A 21,765-nucleotide genomic window follows, 5' to 3' on the forward strand; every position below is an offset into this window, starting at 1 on the left:
TCCAACAACAAGCTCTTTCCTGTCCTCTCACTGTTGCCAATATCGACGATGCACCTTCCTTTTGCCCACTAAAAGATCTTTCCAGAGCTCAGCGCGACTTCCCAGTTCGAAGATTACCTAGGTCGCCGTGTAGTCGTCTCGACCTCCCTTCCTTCCTCAGTCTACCTCACCTAACTTTGCGTCACTCTGGCAAACATGGCTTCCTCCCCATCAACCGGGCGTTCCCTGATGGCATTCCTCGCAGTTAATGTGCTTGTTTGACGGCGCTGTTCTCACTTGCCCCGCTATTGATGATTATCGTCTACCTCTTTCTTGATGGGTGTGGCCCTAAGCGGCGCCGGCCATCGTCTTTCCATCAGCGATACCTCGCTACCATACTATACCCATACAGAAGCTACCTCACGATGCCCCCGCCTTCCCTCCCTCAAAAGGTAACAACAACATCGCACAGATACCCTCCCGAGAGATTCGCTAAATTACATGGGTGGTGGGCATTGACTGTGCTTAGAAAATGGACCGGAGGAACTGGCCCGGACGGACTCGCCAGCGAGAGGCCAGGAATTCAACAGCAGCTGCTGGTATACACGTCAGCACAGCAACCGTACGGATGGCAAGCTTCCCTTGTTCCATATTCCGTCCACACCACAACCATGCGGTGCTACCGAATCGACTTTTGAGACCGTTTCACAACCACTTCACACCAGCCTCCACACTCCAAGGACATCTCGCTGACGCTCGACATCTCCGACTACATACCCGTCAGCTCCGCCACGTCCCCCTCAACCTCATGACGCGATGTCTGGGGTCCCTCTACCCGCATCGCAGCCTCAATAGAGTGGTGGTTGTTGCTGTGTGTGGAGGTGGAATGAAGAGGAAGTGGGTGAAGCTCACGGTATCTTCCGAGGTGGTTCTCCAGAGGCTGTTTGTAAGTAGAAGAGCCGTTCATGTGACCCAGACCGCCTTCCAAGCCCACCTTTTCCGCTGAATGTCGAGAATCCAACAACAGCTGGGCATCGTTCATTTTTCTTTTGACAAGTTCTGCGGCTCTCATCACCCACCCTTGGCAAGACATCGAGTCTCAATTGGATCTATGGGAATCTTGTTGATCAGGCTCGGTCTACTTCTACGTCCGATGCCGGTACAAATGTCACGAAGTCACTATGGCGCCACCTTCGCTCGATTCCACTTGTCCTCCTAACTTCCCCCCTCGAATCGGCGCTCTCGCTTCCGCCTGTCGCCTATCTCACGCTGATAGTAACGAGCGCAGTACCAGTAGACTTGCACAGACTGATTTGTCTCCTAGCGCGCGCGTCGCTGAGTCCTTGCAACCTTCGCTAAAGAAGCATATCGTCACAACAGCGGGCTCGAACGCCTCAGTTGCTGAAGCTTTAGGCAGTGGGCCCAGGGAACGGTAGGTCTTCCAGACTGGCGTTGCAACACTAGAGAACCAATCTCCTCGAGAGGCAGAGCACCTAACATTATGTAGATGATTACCGCCTCGATTTGTCAATCAAAAGTCTTCTCGGAAGTTGTTCGAGGCTGCAAGATGTGCCCAGACGCCCAGGAAGCCGGCAGTACGGCAGGCGGCGACAGAATCTAGAGTCGGAGAGCTGGTACAGATGATATCGACCATTCTTGGATCTTCCTGCCCAACCTCTCCAACGGCGTCCTTTCATCAGCGCATCTGGACTAAAGCGAATGCGATCATTGAGCGGAACAGTAATTTCGAATCAGTGAAAGAGAGGTTAGGAGCCGCAAGCTTGCGTCGCGAAAGAGTGGACGGGACCGACTGCCGCTGCTTCACGTGACCTAAGGAGCTGCTGTTGTACCACCGGCATGGCGCGCAAACTTCAAGCCAGTTGATTGCAATGGGTAGTGAGTTGCTCCCAGCCCTGGTGACACGTTTCTAGGCACCACTTCTGATGTTGGCGAATAGTTCCAGGTCTCGAGATAACGTCAAATTAGGAGTCCGCCGCAATCGACGTTACAATACCGCCCAAGTATGCCAAACACGCTGCTACTGCGGCCGTGGGATGGAAAGGTCGGCTTCGCAGCTAGGATCGTCGTGGCGGTCGTGCTTGTCACAACCCCGGCCAAGGGTGCCTGAGCCTCGCAAGATCAAGTGCCGCAACTACGACGAGGGTCATCTCTCCAAGGATTGCGAGAAGCCCGATGGCAGTAAGTTGCCCAGCCGGCTTCATTGACTTTTAGACACTGACACATACTCGTCAACAGTTACCCGCATTAAGTGCAACAGCTGCGCTCTAGAGCTCCGAAGACGTCCGGCGCAACCCTCCTCCCAATCCCTCCTGTGGCGACGATGCTTGCGACAATTACCTCCGATTAACCTTCCTGACGGAAGCACTATTTCCGATCTCCCGCCGCCGCCACGGTCAGACGTCGAGACATGTACAGGGAGGGCGAACCCACAACCGACATTCAATTGCTTGACCAGATATGTGGGTGATATCGTTACTGACCGAGGATCTCTTCGGATCTTTGTGAGGATTCGATGATGAAAGAGCTGATGGAGAAAGATGGCAATTTACTGGTAATTGGACTATACGAAGGACGCGAGCGTCTCCTGCGCTTGTCGCCTTCTGAGCCATGTGGTACTTTTTGGCAGCCGAGACGATCTCTGCTCAGGCTCTTTCAGTGTTGTATGGTTGGGAGGCTAGGTGGGCTTGCGGCATGACGTACATCTTCCAGCCTGGCAAGGGTCCCTCTGCATCTAGAAATCAATGCACAATAGTTTGAACAGCTGACCATTTGTCGACACCACCCATCCCTCAGAACATTGTCGTGACGATAACCTCTGTAGGAGATGCATTGGGCTTGCGTCTAGTGTCCCTTCCAGTGCCCGCTCTGACCGGCCATACATCCCATCATCAAGACGCAATGCTTTCGAATAGTTAGGCGCGCGAGCACGGCACGTATCCGGTGCGAGGACGTGGTCATCTGCACGAATTCATTCGAGTGATACATGTACTACCTACTGAAAGAGAGTCAATCAACACCTCGGCCCTCGCTGTGCTTTCCCTTTCCATGATGATTAGCTGGTGAAGGTGGAGGCGCTCGCATCTGGGACGGGTGCAACCGTCATGCCGACACGTGTGCCCATGGCAGCGGCGGAGGAATAGTCTACAATGTTCCTTTCTGCCTTGTAGCGCAGCGCTTCAGATGCAAGGATCTTTCTTGGTTTGGGGGCCTCGTGGTGCCGCTTGGAAAACCTATCATTTCTGCTGAGGCAAACTTGGCAAAGCCAGTGCGGGGACGTGACTGTGCCGAGAGCAAGTGATTGTACAAATTGCATCGGTAACCTGATTGAAGAGTCTGTCACATGTGCATTATCAGGCCAGTAGTAGGTAGCAAACATGCCGCGCGCTTCGATGGCAGGCAGCTCATCGCTTTCATCAAATGGATCGGGCTTGAATGCTGTGACTCGATAAAGAAGCACGGGAGCACATGGGATGGATGGGGGCGCAATACGCCACACAAGGTGGGCCGCCTCTGTGGCGCTCTCAAGCCACCGTGCCTTAGCGGGCGCAGCAAGCTCGTCGCAAGGCGCTATGGAAATCTCACCAACCTACCCATCATTCGGGATGGTAGGACCAGAATTGGCTCACTTTTTGTTCTCTGGTCTGGACCGCGGGCTAAGATCGATCACAGCGTTCACAAACAGCCACGGTCATTCGAACTCGCAGTCTTTTCGTCACACCCACTAAGCGCCTCTCAACCCCGAGGTGGCCCGCTGCCATCTGCCATCGTATGCCCGACTGTCGTGTAGCGTAGCCTATCGTGGGCTGGTCTTTGCGACCAGAGCGAGGCCCTGGCCCGAGTTTGTTAGAGGCACATCCAGAGTGTCGGATTGGAAGTGTCATTCAACCCTCAACCAGACACCAATTGTCTCTCTAGCCTACGCTTGGAATCTCCCTGTTACGTCATCACGCAGAATCAAGCAATGGACAGCAATTGTCCCTTCATCACCCACGAACCGAACGGTTTGAACCAGCTATCCTGTGGCAGGGATACCAACAGCCCTGGCCGGAATTTGCTCAACACCATGCAGAGTGCAACCACTCAGGAGCCTCGTCTGAGCTTCTGGAACCCGAACCCTGGATATCTGATTGTTGCGGCACAGCCAGGGTGAAAGTATGATGGGCAATTTTGAGCCAAACAGTGATTAGGCGGATAGTGCACTCCACCGTGGTTCCAGTCTCAATAGACATTCTCAGTTAAGAGATTGCCTGCTGGCTTCCTTTCCACTTCCTTCATAATGAGACGGTGTTGTGCCATGCCCCCACTTCGTATCTATCAACGCAGCCATGCTCAGATCGGTCCCTTTGATTGTTGTCATCCAAATCGCATAGATCTTAGTATGTTTTCCCCTTTGATACGACAGCTTGAAGTAACCACTGGTACATCTAAAGTCTGGAGGGAGAACAATAAAGCGCTGTGCAAATAGATTCCCCTCTCCAGTCTAGCACGTTCATTTCTTCGGGCTTCAACATACGCTTAAAGCGGATCATGTTATTGTCAGGGTGTCTTGATGGGTAAGTCGAGGTAGACAAGTGCCTATGAACGCCTCAGTGGAGGTCAGAACCGAGGATTCGATGATGTGTCAACATTTACGGCGTGACCTCTCCTGCCTGGCTTGTCTCATCTCTGGCCTATTTCAAAACAGGCACCGATAACGTAGCGCCCGTTCTGCGGGGTTCCTCCAGCGCATCTACTTGCGTCATAATCTATGCGGATGGTGGAATGATGTGGCGAACAATGACACTCGAGTATCTGTTCTTCAACCCAGCCAGGCTTCTCCTCGCTTGCCTGTATGCTGCACACAATCTTTCATGACTTTCGTGACCATCGAACAAGGTACTGAGATCCTAGATACTGAAATAATCAGAGGAGAGGTTGATCTATTGGCGGTGAGGTCAAGGCATGTACTCTTATATTCCGCGAAAGAAACGCATCGTTGAATTTTCTTGAGAGTCTATTCGGGGCCCAGGTTGCACTAGAGCATGCTACACCCCTGGGACGATGCCAATACAGAAACCGATGCGAGAGCGATGATCATTACTTCCATCTTGAACTCATGCCACGCTCTTTGTCCACATCCCTCGTTGCAGAACCCACATCCCTCGTTGCAGAATGTGCCTCATGGGAGCCTCTAGGGGGTCAGGCAACCTTGTAGGAATGGCCGAAGTCTGTGGAAGAATACATCGGGCCTATGCCTTTTGTGTATCTTCCCCAAGATGTCTTGAAGCTTGTCGATATGGTCCATAAGACTCTTCAACAGTGTTTCCGCCGCTGTTCAGGCCTTTTCTTATAGATGCAAAAGATATACGGTAGTAGCGTTTATGATAAGGCCCTTTCGTAATTTCATGGCTTTGTACACCAAGATTCAAGGCTTGTCTTCAAGCTACATACCACTAGGCTCACCACTTTGGCAGTCTAACAATGTGAGGGCAGCGCAAGTCGTAGCTGGAGGTATTTTCAACATGCGCGGAAGCTGAGAGTTATGGGAGAGGCATGAATCTATAGGTTTAGAATGGGACGGTCACGACTTTGGAGAAACAGTGTATGAAGCCAGGAGGTCATGTACATCGAACATCATACAAGACCGTAGGCTCAAACTGGCGGGAGCAAAACTGAGACAGCAAGGGAAAGCTTGAGTTCGAAGAAAATGACTGTACGCCAGCGCGAGGTTAATCCTCGATAGAAGTTTCCACGCAGGTTACAATGCACGTATATATTAAGAACTAGGATGGCAATCCATGGTGAAACTTACGGGATTGTTCTATTCCAAGATACGGTTTCATCTAGTCTCTGGGAAGGGAGGGGGGAGGCACTAGAGGGCTCACACAGTACGTTTGCATCGTATGTATTAATAATCCTGCTTCTTTGATCTCAAGCTATCACTTCACTTGTAATATTGTCTTAAGAGTCAGAGGAAATCTACTTCAGGATCTTGCAGAAATGTGTAAGGTAGGATACAGTATCTTGCATATATTGCTTCGTCTTTGGCAAATTTCTCAGAACAACGTCGCGGTTCCCGACTTTTGAAAAGTGTACTTTGGTAATGACAGTTGGACTCGAGGAGGCAGCCGAGGGATTTTCGTCCCCTTTCTTATACTTTGGCTTCCCAAAGTGAGAGACGCCGTCAATCATGATGCTGAAAAATGTCAGGGATTCTCTTAGTGTAATTAGGGTCGAAGTCTGTCCCGCCACAAGAATTAAGTCACCATTTGCAAGTTCCGACTTGATCCTCGCCTTTGCCGTATGTGTGTCCAATCATCTGGTCCGATGTGGTTGCCGCATATGTGCAGGGAGTGTCCCCTGTCTTCATCTGTTGATCCAGAAGGAGGGACAAGAGAAGAGAGGAACGAATAGAACAAGGAAACAAGGAATTGCCTGACCCAGTATCCAAAACCCTAACTGGACCGGGATTCGCTACCAAACTTGAGCTTGAGCGTTGCTATGATCATGCAAGTAAAAAAATATCTGGTATGCAGGCATAGTAAGAGCTACGTCAAACAGAGAGACATATCGTACAGGACCAATGAGTCTGTGTTTGAACATCACCTGAGCGATGATGAGCAGGGCGTCAAGGACGATTTCTGCAACGATATTGACCAGTTTGGTATTACATGAGTACTTGGGATCGTGAAGCAATCGGTCCTCTCTGGCCCGGATGATTGTATTGATCTCGTCATCGTTGACATAGCCAGCTTTGTCCGTACATCTGCCCTTGTTCGTATTTGGCTCGAGACGAGTGCTGGTAAATTCGCACATTGGCCCCTAACAGCTGTCTGCTATCATTCAGCAAGATCAGCCGTAGCTTACGCGGCAAGAAAGATTTCCTCGATGAGTTTCTACAATGCGAGCAAGGATCCGACTGTCTAGTCCCGATGAGTTCTCCTCGATCTTAGAGCAGAATCGTTAATGATGCTTTTGTTGGCCGAATGACGCGGTGAGATACCGTTGGTTCCCATGGTGGCAAAACTTGAGGTAAGTCCATGAAAAATATACAAATAGGAGTGAAAACGCACCTGGATAGATTAAATCAATGTTGCGGCATTCTATGTAGACCAAAGTTTGGGCATAGAATGCAATTCAACCTGCTTGGCACTCAAATACGACAACAAAGGCTCTGTTTCCCAGCGGCCTTATCCCTTATCCAGCAAAATCAAATAAAAGAGGGGAACAGAACTATCTGAATGTAAGAATTGAGTGTGTTATTGTTTGATACATACATGTACTTGTACCACACAACTTCCACCATAACCAACTCTTGAGACACATTCGAAGCGAGTGACTAGTCAGGGCCATCAAGGTACCCTCAACACACAAAATTGAAATCAGAAAGATAGGGATAGAACTTTCGGCCGTTGAGGGTCTGAAGGTTGATCTCCTAGGAGTTCGAATGGAAGAAAGCGACACCACCTCAGCGAAACTCATTCAAAGATGAAGAATGAGAGTGGGAACATCTCAGCCATGACCATAAATCTTCTAATACCGCGAGGCCAAATGCGTTAGTGAATACCTCTGCTCATAAATATGCTTCGTTCATTGGGTACAGGCCATCCGAGTTTGAATCCCAGGACTTTCGTCCTTCGGGTGAGCGCACCCATGTGCTCTCCCGGGATGTCAAGGTTGCCTCAATGGTGGCCTGCCAAGTACGCTCGTCTTCACTCTCATAGTTGACAGGATTGTTCCTCACCTTTGCGGGCGTGTTGGACTCTTCAAAGTCACCAATGATATCCAAGATCGACTTCTGAGGTCTGACCATATGACGTTGCTTGGACAAGCGGTCGTTGCGGCCAGTATCTTGCTGAGCCTCCTGAGAACTACTTGACTTGAGCGAGCCATCGAGCTTGTTGACAGCCGCCTTAGCGAGCTGGGAGAGGGCTTCGCGGGCGGCTGTCTTTGCAATGTCGATAACAGTGGGCGCCATTCTCTGAACGCTATCCTTAATCGCATCAAAAAGTCCCTCCTCATTGCCTTCAGACTTAACGATGCGAAGACTATCCAAGTCTTTCTTCGGCAGTGCCATAAGCGTTTCGAGAGTAGCCTCAGCAGCGATGGCACGTCTGTAGACCAGACGAACATTGGTATCCCTCGAGTCGGCATTCAGGTCTTCGATGATACTCTCTGAGCCCCCGCTGAGGCTCTTGACAACGCTATGGATCGCATCAACTGCGAAAGTTTTGAGAATAGGCTTGGCAAACTGAAAGCCTTTGACGAGGACTGGTCCAAGGGAGGTGAGAAGACCTTCTTCTCCAGTGACTGGATACGTAGGCTTCATGAGATCCCTGAAGAAAGCTGACTCCTCATCCTCTCGCGAGTACGAACGTGAGTGATCAAGGTGAAGCTTTTGGCGGTGAAGAGGGACCCTGGCCGTCTCTTGAGGCCCGGCCTCCTTCTCCCGCTGAAGCCTCGATATCTCATCAGATGCGAAGTAAAGGGCGCTCTCGGTGAGATAGGGCTTGGTGATCCTGGCAATTTCATTCAAATTGGGCTTGAATGCGTCGTCTTTGTGAGCGATAGTGGCGAGAAGTTGGCGGCTTTGAGGAGTTTCTTCAAGCTTGAGGAGAACTTGAAACGAGGCCTCTGCGAGTATGGCTCTTTCGGCAGCACCTGCTTTGAGAATTTCGTCGACGTCGCGAGATAGATCTCCAGTTCCTCGGATGATTGCACTCTCGGATCCTCCAATTGCTGAGAGAGCAGTCCCAGCGACAATGCCAGCTACTGCTCCAGCAGGTCCAAAGAAGGGACCAACAGTGGAGACAACTGGCCCAGCAATCTTGGCAAGGACTTTGAAGAAGCCTTCTTCATCTCCAAAGGTAGAGGAGTCACCGTGTCCTTTGCGCTCGACGTGTCCGTTGCGTCTGTCCTTGTCGATATGCCCGTTCAACTCCTTGTGTCCCTTGAGATAGGTGTGTCCATTGCCGTTGGCTCGCGTCTTGTTGTTGCCATTGTCATCGAAGCGCTCGCCCACTTCCTCAGATTCGGTTCTCTCCGTATTTCCATTCCTGTCGTATTCCCCTTTGGCAACTTTCTCATAACGACGATGCTAATGCTTAAAGGTTCGCTCAGTAGCGCCAGTACGGACGATCTTGATGCCCTGATGCGCATGAGGGAATGAGGGAGATTGGAAGAGAACGATAAAGTTATCGTAGTCGACTCCGTAGCGACCTCCTATAGAGTTTCCGGAATTTTGCGTGCCTGGTCCAAAACCATAGCAATGAGTGCCGATTGCAATGTACATTGAACCGCCCTCGACGACTTTCAGAACCGGTCCTCCAGATTGGCCTGCGTTCGAGATTGAATCAGAATAATGATTCCTGTCAGACTAGAAGAGGGGGAATACTTCACCTCCATAGGTTGAGACTCGATATTCGATCATATGCAGAGTGCTGTCTTGGAGATCGTACTCGGTACGAGCGAACTCTTGATACATCAAGGCACCCCCTTCACCATCTTCACCCCTTGACCCGGGGAGCTCTTTGTCTCCAGGATATCCTACAACGCCGAGTCTGACTTCGTCAGAAACAGGAGTCGGGTCTTGGACAGGGAACATATTGAGATCACCCTCGAACGGACGGTCGAGCTTGATGAATGCAACATCATGCGTCCTAATTCGTGGGCCCGACTGAACCCACTCCAAGGTAGTGATCACTCGCTCACCCAGACGAGCCTGAACATCGTGCTTCTCGCTATCAACCGAAGCACGTCCAGCATACCCGATGAAGCATTTGATCTCCTTCGCACGCTGGTAGCCAAATTTCCAATCGTAGACAACGTGTCCTGCAGTGACAACAGTTTCAGGACTGATGAGCCAGCCGGAGCCCATCATCCATTCTGTTCCACCGCTACCATTGTTGAATGCGGCTAAGATTTTGACAACAGCTGGGAGACGTCAGTCAAGATACTCGAGCTATTTGTAAATGCGAAAAAGCTCCTGATGATTATTTCGCAACTTACATCGAAACTTGCCACCATCGGCAAAGTCTCCGCGATCAACAGGACGGCGATGATCCTTTTCAAGAACGGTTTCCTGGTCATCGGCTCCGGGCTTGTATGGATTGGCTACAATAGCGGACTCCACCTTGGTAGAGGACGGTCGGTAGAGACTCCAAACCGCCGCCTGAGGATGGTGGTTACGAGAATCCATTGCTTCTGTGGAAACGTCGGAAGTGGGAAGAGTAAGTGTGCTTTAGGACTATCAAAATGGTTGTGAGAGCGATGAATGCAGTGGTCGTGATTGTGATGACTTTGAATGAGCCTATGAATTGGACTATTAACCTGGATGATAGATGATGCTTTATATTCTCAGGGCTCACGGAAAGACTGTTTTTTCTTTTTTTTTTTTTTTTCTTTTTGAGAGAGAACCCTTTTATTCAAAATTCTTCTGTGAGCAAAATGCTACGATCTAGAATCTAATTCAACTTGGCTGTCGCTCTTGGCATTCTTCAACTGAGGCCATGGAGACCTATGATGGCTTGTAGCTCTCATCCCTTTTCTCTGGATTGGTTGGATTACGAAGTAAGTTTTGAGGCCTTTGTCCTGACCCTTCCGTACTGGAAGCTTACACCCAACATCACATTCTTGGCATGTGGAGGACTCACAAAGGGGAATTCCTTCTCAGAGTTAATCTTGGAGAATGTGTCAGACCGCAAGTGACCTGTCAAACTCAGCCGCACGCCGGAACTAGCAGCTATGATATATCAAAGTCACTATTTCGTGACTCGAATATCTTTTATCAGTACAGTGCATCAGAATCAGTCTGACAGGGAGTTGGGTAGCAAGACTTCTTGCATGTAGCTCACATCGCTCATGAAGAGTTCTGCAGCGCATACTCATTATCTAAAGAATTACTTTAGAATTCAATAGCCAGTGAGTCTAATGAATATAGTAAGTGGTGAAGAAGACTGTCCCAGTTGCGAAGACCCAGAGCGCGGCCGCCAGCTAGAAAAACTATGTGCTCTCGACGTCGAAGTCAAATGTTAGCATGAATTCATCAGGTGTCCCGGTTTCCCGGACACGAGAGTAAATCAACTTAAGAGACACTACTGATCTCTCAACGGAACTTATCCGCATCATACAGCGAATGACACCCCGAAGATCGTGTCGTTGAAGGTTTCTAGTTACTAGGGAGCATCGTTTACGTTCCTTCATTCGCCTACTACATCTTTGCGCAGGCGATGTTTTGAAGCATGAGAGGCGAAACTTTCGAGTCTTCCACATTGCCAAGAAATGGAAGTAGGCGCATCTGGTCTCATCTAATGCTTGGCGACATAGCAAAAGACGATAAATACCAGAGTCAGCAAAACTCTTCGGCCAATTCGCCACGACTTTTACCAGGTAACATACCTGACCTTTCAGCTGAGCCAGCCGCTAACGACTACGCTAAAAGAATGGGGTCAAAATTTCCAATACGAGCTATGCAGTGGCTTTTCTGCGTTGCATGGATAGCAAGGGCGATAATGCTGGGAAATCAATTGGTCAAAAGTTCTATGCGCGGTGTATGCGATCTTGTCATCGAGAACATGGGGAAGGCGGAACAGGGCCAAACAGCCCGCCCTCTGGTCAGTCGTGATGAACGACTGTCGGACTCAACAGACTCGGTTCCTTAGGCCGAGAGCCCCCAAGATAGGCTCTAATTGTGAGACCAAGTTCAAAAAGTAATCTCTTTGAACTTTCTGAAGATCCTTGTACTGGGTCAAGCCAGGCCCTAAAATTGAGGGACGGTTGCATACGATCATGGACTCTTCGTTAACGATGGATCGAGGCTAATTCAAGAGATAAAGCTCAGAAATCTCCACCAGAGTAGCTCATGTCTTCCAAAAGACATTGAACCTTACACCTTCCTCATCGCATTCATCAGCTCAAGGCTTCCCCCCCTCCTCCAGGTGAATGAAAGGCCTACAATAGGTCACTACGGCATCATCTTGTCCAGACATTTACTATGCTATAATTCGCATGCCTAGACCGCATCTGTCTGCTCCAACTCCTCGACTGGCTGACTTTAGTGACTAGCTTCACCCGTCAGACTAGATCCTTAGTACCGACTCACGAGCTATAAGTTTGATCGCGTCGGGGACAGAAAGTGTCTCCACTTGGAGGCCGTGCGGAGGAACATGCGCACGTTGCGCGCCAGAAATCCTCATCATCCCTTGCTTGGCTGGTGGGAATACGAAATCGGCACTCAGTTCAGCGACCCTGGGCGTGAGTCAAAAGCTGTTCAGCCGGCCCCTCCCGCAGCCCCTCCCGCCGCCCATTCCGTTGCCACTCACATTCCACATGGGGTCATCCCGTCAGCCGCAGAAGATACATCTGACAGGAATGTATGTCTTCCATCGACCGTATGGGCCGCCATTCTGGAACATATTGATCGAAACTCAACTCCCAATTTGCGGAGAAAGTGAGTCAACCTTCTCGTACGTAATATGCCATGTCTGTTTATGGCGCAAATATGTGGGAACCGAAGGTGGCCAGATTGCATGTTGGCATTGAAGTCTTGGCCACGTGAGGTGACTTCGTGAGGGAATTTGGAGGAGGCCGAACTAGTCAGGATGGATGCTACGTCAACGTGGGAAGACCTCGCAGCCTCTCGGTTTTGATTAACGTAATCTAACTTCAAAGGCTTGAATATCTTATCATCTATCCCGGGCCATTCCCATCGTCTATCAGGTGGCTGAAAGGTACACATCACATCTCTCAGCAGCAATTTTTGTGACTTAGGCTATGGGTGAGAAACAGTGATTTTATACCAAAGCTGACAGTAAGGACTGAATTCCGAGAGACAAGTCGAACTTGACCAGTGAGAGTTTCAAATTTTCAAGTCATCTAGCGGCAAACGACGATGCTTGAAATGGGGAACAGGACCCAGAGACGCCTCCATCTTGGTATGTAGTCATTCTCAAATTTGGAAGTAGATATTTAGGTAGGTCCACTTCGTGTGACATCTTAGTCCTCCAGTCTCATGCAACAATCTGTCATGGCGCTTCCATCGTATGTGGCAATAAAGGGATGAGCCCGGAATTTTGGTGGCGCACCTCCTTGAACGCTGTGTTTATGCGTCGTAATTAGCCCTTCCATGTCGTTACTTGGCATGTCTGGTTTTGCGATTGTGTAAGGGTGTGTCAGATAAGGTAGTTCGAAGTCGGCTTGTGGGGGGATTGAGTGGATTATTACCTACTGGGAGTCGAACGAGCCGAAGGCGTTCGGTTCCTCGTAGTCTCACTAGATGAGAACCGTAGGTCCTTTTGATATGGAATTAAGAATCAGTATCAAGCGACAGACTTGATTCCAATCGAGAGAGTGGGAGAAGAGGAAAACACCAAGAACGGGATGAGCCTGCTAGCGTAAGCAATGCATCGCGAGCTGCGTCGAGCAGAGTGACATATTCACGTACATGAAATATTATTGATCACCACAACACTCCTATCAAAAGGGAATACTCTCAAGTAATAGTTCGAGGCCGAGGTTGCCATTAATCAGATTTTGACGTCAGTCTCTGCTCAAGCACTGTAAGAATCTGAGAAAGACTAAAACTTCTCCTGGCTGATTTACAGGCTCGTATTATACCCCGGTAGCGGGTATCTACGAGCGTAGTTTGTCATTGTCATGAATCCCTTGTAAAAGGTGTTGAGAGACTTGAAACAGAGATTTCTAATTGATATCAACGCCACCAATACCCTAATCTTTGGCGAAATTGACCACGATTTCAGTAAAGGTCTCCCGGCTGGTGAAGTCGACCTAATAGATGATGTTCACCTTGCAGACTCGGTCAAGTAGGCCCAGCCACCGAGAGAGGCAATATTCTTAACAGTGAGCAGACTCTTCAAGGCCTGCCACTTCTTGTAAGAATCATTGATCATGACCTTCCATGTCTTTGGTTCTATGGCCGCGAAGACCCCGTGAATGTGGGTGTATGTGTCGTCAGTATTGGCGTTTTCCTAGGCCAGAGGCACTTGCGGCCGAGGTTCCACGACTCTTGACGAACGATGCGGGAGAATACGGCTGGCGGCTTAGAGTCTGCTTGATCCATACTCCGCACTTGGGGATGCAGGCGCTTGCGGTCTCGGACAATTTGGTACCCGACCAGCCAAGGATGGGAGCTTGGACGTTGCAGTGCATAGTAGCGGGCTTTGCAGAGGTTCTAGTTGCTGCACATCTTAAGTGAGGTTGGGGTCCGTCATGAGTACCGACTTGTACCAAGGCTTGCCGGGGTACGAGAATCCTACGCAGACCTTTGGCCTGACGATGGCTGATATCGATCTCTTCATCAAGAGGAAGACCTAGGACTGAATCAAAGATGGGAGCATACCGGCACCGTACAACATGTCGCCCTGGTAGGCTGCCAAGTGCGGCCTGGTGATCCTTTGTGACGCCCGTCACGCAGCTCTGCCGAGCGTTCGACTGCGGGCGTTCTGACTTCGTCTCTTCGTAGGAGATACATGCGAAGCAGCGGATATACTCCCCTGGTATGAAAGTCGGGCGGAGGCTGGGCCTTGCGCGGTGTTTGAGGACGTCCACGCCCGTTCTGCCGCACTTGGATGAGAGAGAAGCACAGCCATCCCCCGGTCTGACTCGGCGATAATAGCGGGACGTCGCGCTTTTGCCGAGGAAACCCGGCCAAGCACGGGACCTGGTTAAGCCGTTATCTGAGCCTCAGATATCACGCAAAATGCTGTTTTTTGTGGTCTTGCTTTCTTGAACCACGTTCGTCAGGGGCGCCGAGGTGATATCCTGGACCCGACTATCTAGAGTCTTGGTGGTAGGCTGGATATAGCTAGCGACAACGGGACAATGTCCTTGATTCCACACCACGGAGGTCTTTTGAATTGTAGTAGTATTGTCAAGGGTGTCAAAATAGAGACCAAAAATCATTTACTGGCCTGGTCCGCCGGGACGGATCTGGGAAATTGAGCGGTTGCATAGGAGGTCGCTGACGCCTCCAAATTGGCCTCAGTCTGTCTGTATAGCAAACTCAGTAGGTTGCTTGCTCAGAAAAATGTCATTATAGATGCTTTCAACCGACTCTCTGTGCCACGCAAGCGAGATGTTCTGTTGCAGCTGTCGTTTGAGTCGGAAGGATTCCTTTATGCTGTCAGGCTCTGCCCATATAGAGGATAGTACGAGGGCGACGAAAAGTGTCCAAGAAATAAAGGAGCAGCTCAGGTATACATAGAGCGCAGGGAGTACACTTTGAGGGAGGGGTAGATTTCAGTAATTCATCGCTTTGACCCTAACAGTAGTTGGCCTCTGTGAGCTTCTCCCCTACGTCGTATACCTATTGACACATGTCGTCCAGCAAATGATGCAATTCCCCACTGTAATGCTGCCTACTGTCAGCCATAGTCAGCCTGGGCGCAACACTGATTTCTTAGCCGTCGATAACACATATTGTAGCGACTCTATCAATGACTAAGTGGGTGCGTTCTTGGTGTCGTCCATAAGTATAGAAGTTGCATTGATGACAACCATATCTCTAGCGGAGGCTGAATTAGCACCCATTGTACAACTCCATATAAGAACTTTGGCATCAGGGGCCGTCAAAGGCACGAACAGGGCGAAGTAAAGACGCATGAGCAGCTTGCAGCACTTTAGAAGATAAACCAAGTGGTAGGATATCTACTTAATATAAGCCATGCTACCTTCTTGTATGTGCCATTACCTTGACTCCTTATTTTATTTCATGCCCAGCATCTTTCCTCTTACGCATCGCCTCCATTAACTCGCGCATGACCGTCTTCATACTCTGCATATCAAACAAAGATGCGGAATCACTCCTATCCGCTTGCCCCACAATATCTTCACCTGTTTGCTCAATGGTCGTAATATCCTCCGTGATTGTATCTTGCAAACTCGCAAGCTCGTTCCACGAGTCTGACGAGGGCCTGGGTGTGGCTGGAGGCGCTGCGTTATCTCCAGCAAAGAACTGTCTTGAATCCTGCAGAATCTCCTTGATTCCAAGCTTGATTTTGTCCATCCTGAAGCACATGCTGACACCTGGAACAAGAGCCTTGACCATTTTATGGACTCGCGGAGAGTGTGCCTGATATGCAGCCGCGGCTTTCTCCAAGTCTGCCAACTGAGGTTGAGTGTTGCATTTTCCTGATGCCTCCTGAAATCCTCTGCTGAACATAAGGATCAGATCGCATGCCAGCATCAGTATGAGTCTTGCTGTGGTTGGTACAACAAGAGGAACATTGGAACCGGCGGAAATTAGAAAGAATGGTATCCCTAAAAAGATTCCGGTCGTGATAGCTGAGACGGCAGCGATCGCTTCAGCTGTCGCTGTCGCGATACTGTTGCCTTCTTTGTCGAATATGTTCCGCCCGTAAACATCGAAAGCAGTCTTTCCATCGACTCCTGGGATCCCGAAGCAGGAGAGAATAGCTTCACAAAGCTTGATTGCGGCTAACTTTCGGTTCACGGGGGTTGCTGCGGGCAATCCGGCCGTCAAAGTGGATCTGCGTACGACGTTCTTGTAGATGGCCATAACACTCTCCAGGGCTAGATCCACCTTCAGATCAAGGCGCGCAACCTGAGCCCGAATGTATAGGAGTCTGATCTTCTCATGAGAAAAGCATTCCGCGGTATCACATACCAGGCTTTGAATCGATTTATCATCGTCTGTTGATGTGAGCTTAGGTGTCAGAGGCCTATCTGCGTGGGTACTCTTTAGAATACTCTTTAGAACACAGACCTTTTGACACTGCAACGCAAACATCGAAGCGGCCGCCATCCAAATTCATGATCAGCTTCTCGAGATCGCGGAGCCGCCTATTGACTTGGTCGCGCGCAAATTGAGCCAGATTCTCATAATCAGGCGTCTGGCCCTGGGCCAACGCTGACATCACTCCGTCACTGAAATGAATCTTTTCGAAGTCATCCTTCTTCGTGGCAATCACAATGACTGGAATATCTTTCGCATATTCGGCTATGATTCGAAAAAGTTCCTGAGTCGCTTCTTGCACTGGGCGCTGATTGTTGACTTCGAGACAAAACCTGATGCTGTATTAGAGCTCGCAACAACGGGAGGCGAAGGCATGGAAATATTACCAGATAGCATGAAGACGCTTGTTAATCTCAGTATTCCTCTGTTTCTTTCTCAAAAACTCCCTCACAGCTTGGAGCTCAGCGGTAGCAGCCGCTTCGAAGCCCCTAGAATCGTGTATGACGAGATCCGGCCTTCCAGGCCAAGTGAGTTCATCCTGGACATTATGCTCACCTCGAACGTTGTTAGAGCTTTTGGTCACCTCTTCACTATCAGGCACGCCAAATACCTTATTGATCAGTGAGGATTTCCCGACCCCAGTGTTGCCGCAAACTAAAATGCGAAGAGGTCCGAAGTCTTTGTAGTCCTGTATTGCCGCGTCGTTCCAGAACCCTTGATTCGGAAAATCCACATCCTGTCCCAAAATTTTGTACCTCCACTTTTCCAAGTTGTCATAGAAGGGGAACTTCTGCATGTCCAATCCAATGCCAATGTACCTGTCGAGAAGGAGGTAGACGGAGGGGTGAATAGTAGTGCCTTGAGGCTCTGTCAGCATCCCGTTTATCTATCACACGTGATCCTAATAGTGGAGAGATAGATTAGTTAAAAACATACCTGAAGAATAGCTCTGCAGTCCGCCACCCTTATCAAAGGGGGTCCGGATTCTCTCTTTCTGAACACCGCCCTTGGGCTTCGCTAGACCGTGTCGAACACTGTATCTTTCATCCTCATGCAACATTTGGATATCCGCCATTTCGAAACGTATCCCATTGTCCGTAGTACAACTCCAAGGATTGCCATGGCCTTCGAGAATTCTGAGCAGGATAGGATCCATAAGACTGGCCCGATCGCCGGCGAATTCAGCAGATCCAAACTTCAGACCTAGCATCTTGCTTTCGCTGACCATCCACTGAAGTGGATACAGCGACAACCCATCTCTTGCAGAGGATCCCCCGATGTCTTTATGGCTACCTACAAACCAGGCTTGCCCAGCCAGGTTCCGTTGCAGTTCCTGGTTCATATTGAATCGGGGGGTGTTGAATACGTGTTCTGCAAGCGTAAGTTCATTCAAAGCCAATGCATGGCGAAAGTTCTGAATCACGCTGTTGAAAGAGATGTCAAAGCTTTTGTCGCTACTCATATCCATTTCCATGTCGAATACTCCAACGAATTGGATTGTTGGTGCAGCCCGAGTTGTAGCTTGAAATATCTTCGAAGTCCGGGAAACCGATCAGCAACAGGAGACATGAGCAATGAAATCAACAGCTTTGCTGTTAGAATGTCAAGGCGGACTGCTTACCTGACCATCTCCAAGGCCTGCTCTCCCTTGCCTTCTGCGATACTCTCTGAGAGTTTTTTCGTAGTCGGTTTTGAACTCTCTTTCAGTGTTATCGGCTGATACCAGAGCTCGTACATGGTAAAGTAACCCCGCCACAGCCTGGACGACAAAGCCGCCCCGCCCGAAGCCAAAGAGCCATACTTCATCTTCAGGCCCGGTCAATCGACAACAGTCTCGGTAGACTTCCCTGATATTATCCGAAATCCCGGATGCGATTGCACTAGGCATCGTTAAGCCGCGGTCATGAGATTTGATCCCATTGAAGTAACGCTTCTGCTGTAGGAATCTTTCGCATAATTGATAATTAGACGTCAATTTCGAGACTCAGACTCATATATGTATTCTCGCAGCAGCGTACCTTTTCCCATTGTCATCGGTGATTTCCCCGCCGTAGACGGAGGCGAATAGACGGTACACGTTCGTCGTGTTTTGGTTGTCGCTGGCAGATAGCAAGGACTGGTCTGTATCGCACCATATGCCATCTACACAGACAACGAGACGTTGAGGAACTGGTCGCTCGCCCGCCATAATGGATGCAAGGACAGCAGCGAGATGATTCAATCTCTGGATAACGCACTGCTGTTGCTTCAAAAAGACGTAAGGGAAATTGCAGGAGAAGAAAGAGGATGGCCTTCCGATTGATAAAGACCAAACAAGACCCTGAGGACGCAAGTGCAGCAAAGTTCTGAAATCTGAGAGGTACTCTAAGAGGTATATATCCTAGAGGCGGTAGGCCTCGGCCACTCGAAGGGGCGTCGCAACAAGGCTCCTGGTAGTCGAGTCGATTAACTGCACATGGATTTCAGGCTCCCCCTCTGGACGACAATCTTGCCCAAGTATTGACAGCCAGTAGCCTGAATATATGATGAGAAAGACCATAAACAAGTTGTCTTCTAATCAGGTGCGAATCAAAAGTGCAGTTGAGAGCCCGGGCTACTGTCACGTTGCAGGTGCCGAACGTTCACCGAGTCCTACTTTTGAAAATGCTTTCCTATGATTCGCCAGCTCTGACTGATGGTGGGCAAGATTAAAGAGGAGAATTGGTTGAAAGCCTGGGAACGCGATTGGCAGGTCCATGGTTTGTCTCAGCCTGCGCCGTAGCCTGCTTTAGACACTTGCATTCCTGCGTTGCGTTACCAACTATAGAGAACCTGCACCAATCGTCAATCAATGTAGGCCTCAAGATGACTCTAATATCGTCCCACCGGCATGATACCACCGCCTATCAATCATCAACTGCAAGCTGGACTGGCGCCCGCTCTTGTGTAACTCAACTCTGGTGGTAGTTCTGGGCCCTTTGCTGCCTTGGCAATCAATTCCGGGCTTTCAATTCGCTGAAAGGCCAACGACAAACATGGCTGCAGAGAGGTGCTGGCAAAGCCATTCTTCTCTCTGAGGGTGTCGTCAATCAATGGGTCCCATCGATGAAAGGCACATCGCCACAGCTCGTATCTTTACCCCACGACCCGATCTGGCATCTATGCCTGTACCATCTTCTTATGCGCATTTTCCATTCTATCATCTTGATTGGACGGCGACGCAAGAGCCCGTCGCGCCTTGCTCGTCATGTCTGTTCATCTCTAGATTTTTGTCGGCCCACAAGCCCGAAGATGACACCTTTGGACTTCGAAATCTGTATATCTCTTCTCCGAACCAAACGTCCCTAGGCTTTCTCGCTCAAAGGTGGTTCTTGAAGCTCTCAACATTGAACATGACATGGAATCGTCACCCCCTTCCGGAAAACCCCAATCGGCCCTCAGGCGATGACCTGGAATCACAATCTATTGATCATTCAACATGCGACTACGGCGGTTGGCCATACGTCTTTTGGGTTGAGTGGCTTGGGTGACTGGTTTCGCTTTAATGAGCATGGTAAGAGTTGTCACCTGCCCCAATATTAACCAGTGATCTGTTGATTCGCATGTTAGGAGTAGTTAATTGGAGGTATTAGGTGTGGTATCGAGATCGCACTATCAACGATCTTATCATCTTTCTCGCAAAGCAATAGCACTTTCGCAACGGCTTCGGGAACACCATCCTGGGTGGCTGGATTCTCGTAAAACCGCTGCAGCTGCGGTGGAAACGATTTTGTTCCTGTCCACGGCCCTGCAGAGCCAAGCACCGCCTTTGTCTTTCTCTCCGGCGAACACCAACCTTTTGCTACTTTAGTCCACTCTCTCTTTCAGCTCCTCTTTTAATCGGTAGAGCCACGCTGCCTGATGCTTATGAAGATACCGTTCGCTCTGGTATGTCTATCACCAAGGAATACTTTCTTCAGAGGCGCTTCACGCTGACTCTAGCCCTCAATACTTCCACAGGCCTTGCTTGTGCCTTTTTGATCACCTTACGTTGGCAAGGTCGACTCAGCGACTAATCCTCCGGCTGGGAGGGCGCAATAATCGAGCATGGCTAGCATAGCAAACGCAGACAGGCCATCGCATATCAATTTTCCATAAAATAAGGAGCAACTCATATCGCGCATTGAAGATTTCCTTCCGGCCTTTCCGCGATATCCTCTGGGAGGGAGTTGGTTTGGAGTTCCGCGCACCATAGTTGACTTTGCTGCCTTATGGTTTTGCGGCATGTGACCAATTAAGACATCTGTATTACCGTCTTCGAGTTAAAATTATAGATCAGACTAGAAAACCGATAGTATCTCAGTGAGAAAGATTCTGGTGGGATGTGCGAGCGTGTACTATTTAATGCTGGGACAGAGATCCCCTACGTAAGCATTGCTTCTTTCAATGGATTCACGTATCAACCAGACTTTCGGGGCCGATTGAAGCAAATCAGACTATATTCCAGCCTGATGGCACAGGTCAAAGTCGGAGTTTGTCTTTCCCTCTTCGTTCTTTCGACCAGGAGAAGGTTTCTCTTTGTCCTAACTCCCGCCGAAGCTTTCTAACTACTCCGAAACCCTGGTGGCATCTTGTTGTGACAACGAGAGCGATCCCAGGGTGAGTAACGACATGGTGTTTGATGACCTGCAGTCTGCTGCGAAACAGCATAACACACTACGCCGCATCACATTCAACACCTCTGTTACAAAGGCCATATTGACATCCCTCCAGAGTAGTTTTGAGCTGGAAAATTCAGAAAACTATTTTTTTGCCCTTAAGGCTGATTGCCGTGGCCAGAGTCACATCGATACTCTTAATGCCGGAGCCTGTCAATAGATGTACGACGTAGGGAAGAAGCTCACAGAGACCAACTGCTGTTATGGTCAAAGAAATAAATTACTATAATCTGTACCCCCTACGAAGCGTACTCCTTGCGCTCCATATATACCTTACCTGCTCCTTTGTTGCTTGGATCTTTCCTGTCGCCCTCGTACAATCCCCTATTCGGGCAGAGCTGACAGAGCCTTTCTAGCCAGGAGACTCTGTCTATCCCCCATATCCGCTCGTGGAGTTTT

The 21,765-nt window shown here is 49.6% G+C and overlaps 4 protein-coding genes across 4 annotated transcripts; all 4 read right to left on the reverse strand.

Moving 5' to 3' along the window:
- Positions 1-504: 504 nt before the first annotated feature.
- On the reverse strand, positions 505-1,021 carry CABS01_11740 (uncharacterized protein; the record flags this gene model as incomplete). The annotated part of the gene is made up of 2 exons (XM_060545094.1): positions 505-572; positions 757-1,021. 2 exons carry the CDS (start codon positions 1,019-1,021, stop codon positions 505-507), a joined length of 333 nt encoding a protein of 110 aa, XP_060397211.1.
- A 2,031-nt stretch (positions 1,022-3,052) lies between these two features.
- Positions 3,053-4,529, reverse strand: CABS01_11741 (uncharacterized protein; the record flags this gene model as incomplete). Its single annotated transcript, XM_060545095.1, has 3 exons — positions 3,053-3,586; positions 3,723-3,829; positions 4,514-4,529. The coding sequence occupies 3 exons, from the start codon at positions 4,527-4,529 to the stop codon at positions 3,053-3,055; spliced, it is 657 nt and encodes a 218-aa protein (XP_060397212.1).
- A 3,023-nt stretch (positions 4,530-7,552) lies between these two features.
- CABS01_11742 (ATP synthase F1) lies at positions 7,553-10,177 on the reverse strand (the record flags this gene model as incomplete). The annotated part of the gene is made up of 4 exons (XM_060545096.1): positions 7,553-9,048; positions 9,112-9,315; positions 9,379-9,912; positions 9,988-10,177. The coding sequence occupies 4 exons, from the start codon at positions 10,175-10,177 to the stop codon at positions 7,553-7,555; spliced, it is 2,424 nt and encodes an 807-aa protein (XP_060397213.1).
- A 5,258-nt stretch (positions 10,178-15,435) lies between these two features.
- Positions 15,436-18,878, reverse strand: CABS01_11743 (uncharacterized protein; the record flags this gene model as incomplete). Its single annotated transcript, XM_060545097.1, has 8 exons — positions 15,436-15,509; positions 15,730-16,647; positions 16,721-16,954; positions 17,246-17,548; positions 17,627-18,114; positions 18,312-18,355; positions 18,426-18,636; positions 18,709-18,878. 8 exons carry the CDS (start codon positions 18,876-18,878, stop codon positions 15,436-15,438), a joined length of 2,442 nt encoding a protein of 813 aa, XP_060397214.1.
- Between the last annotated feature and the right edge of the window lie 2,887 nt (positions 18,879-21,765).

This window comes from Colletotrichum abscissum (genome assembly GCF_030869225.1).
Source record: "Colletotrichum abscissum strain IMI 504890 chromosome Unknown Scaffold_33.1, whole genome shotgun sequence".
Taxonomy (NCBI): domain Eukaryota; kingdom Fungi; phylum Ascomycota; class Sordariomycetes; order Glomerellales; family Glomerellaceae; genus Colletotrichum; species Colletotrichum abscissum.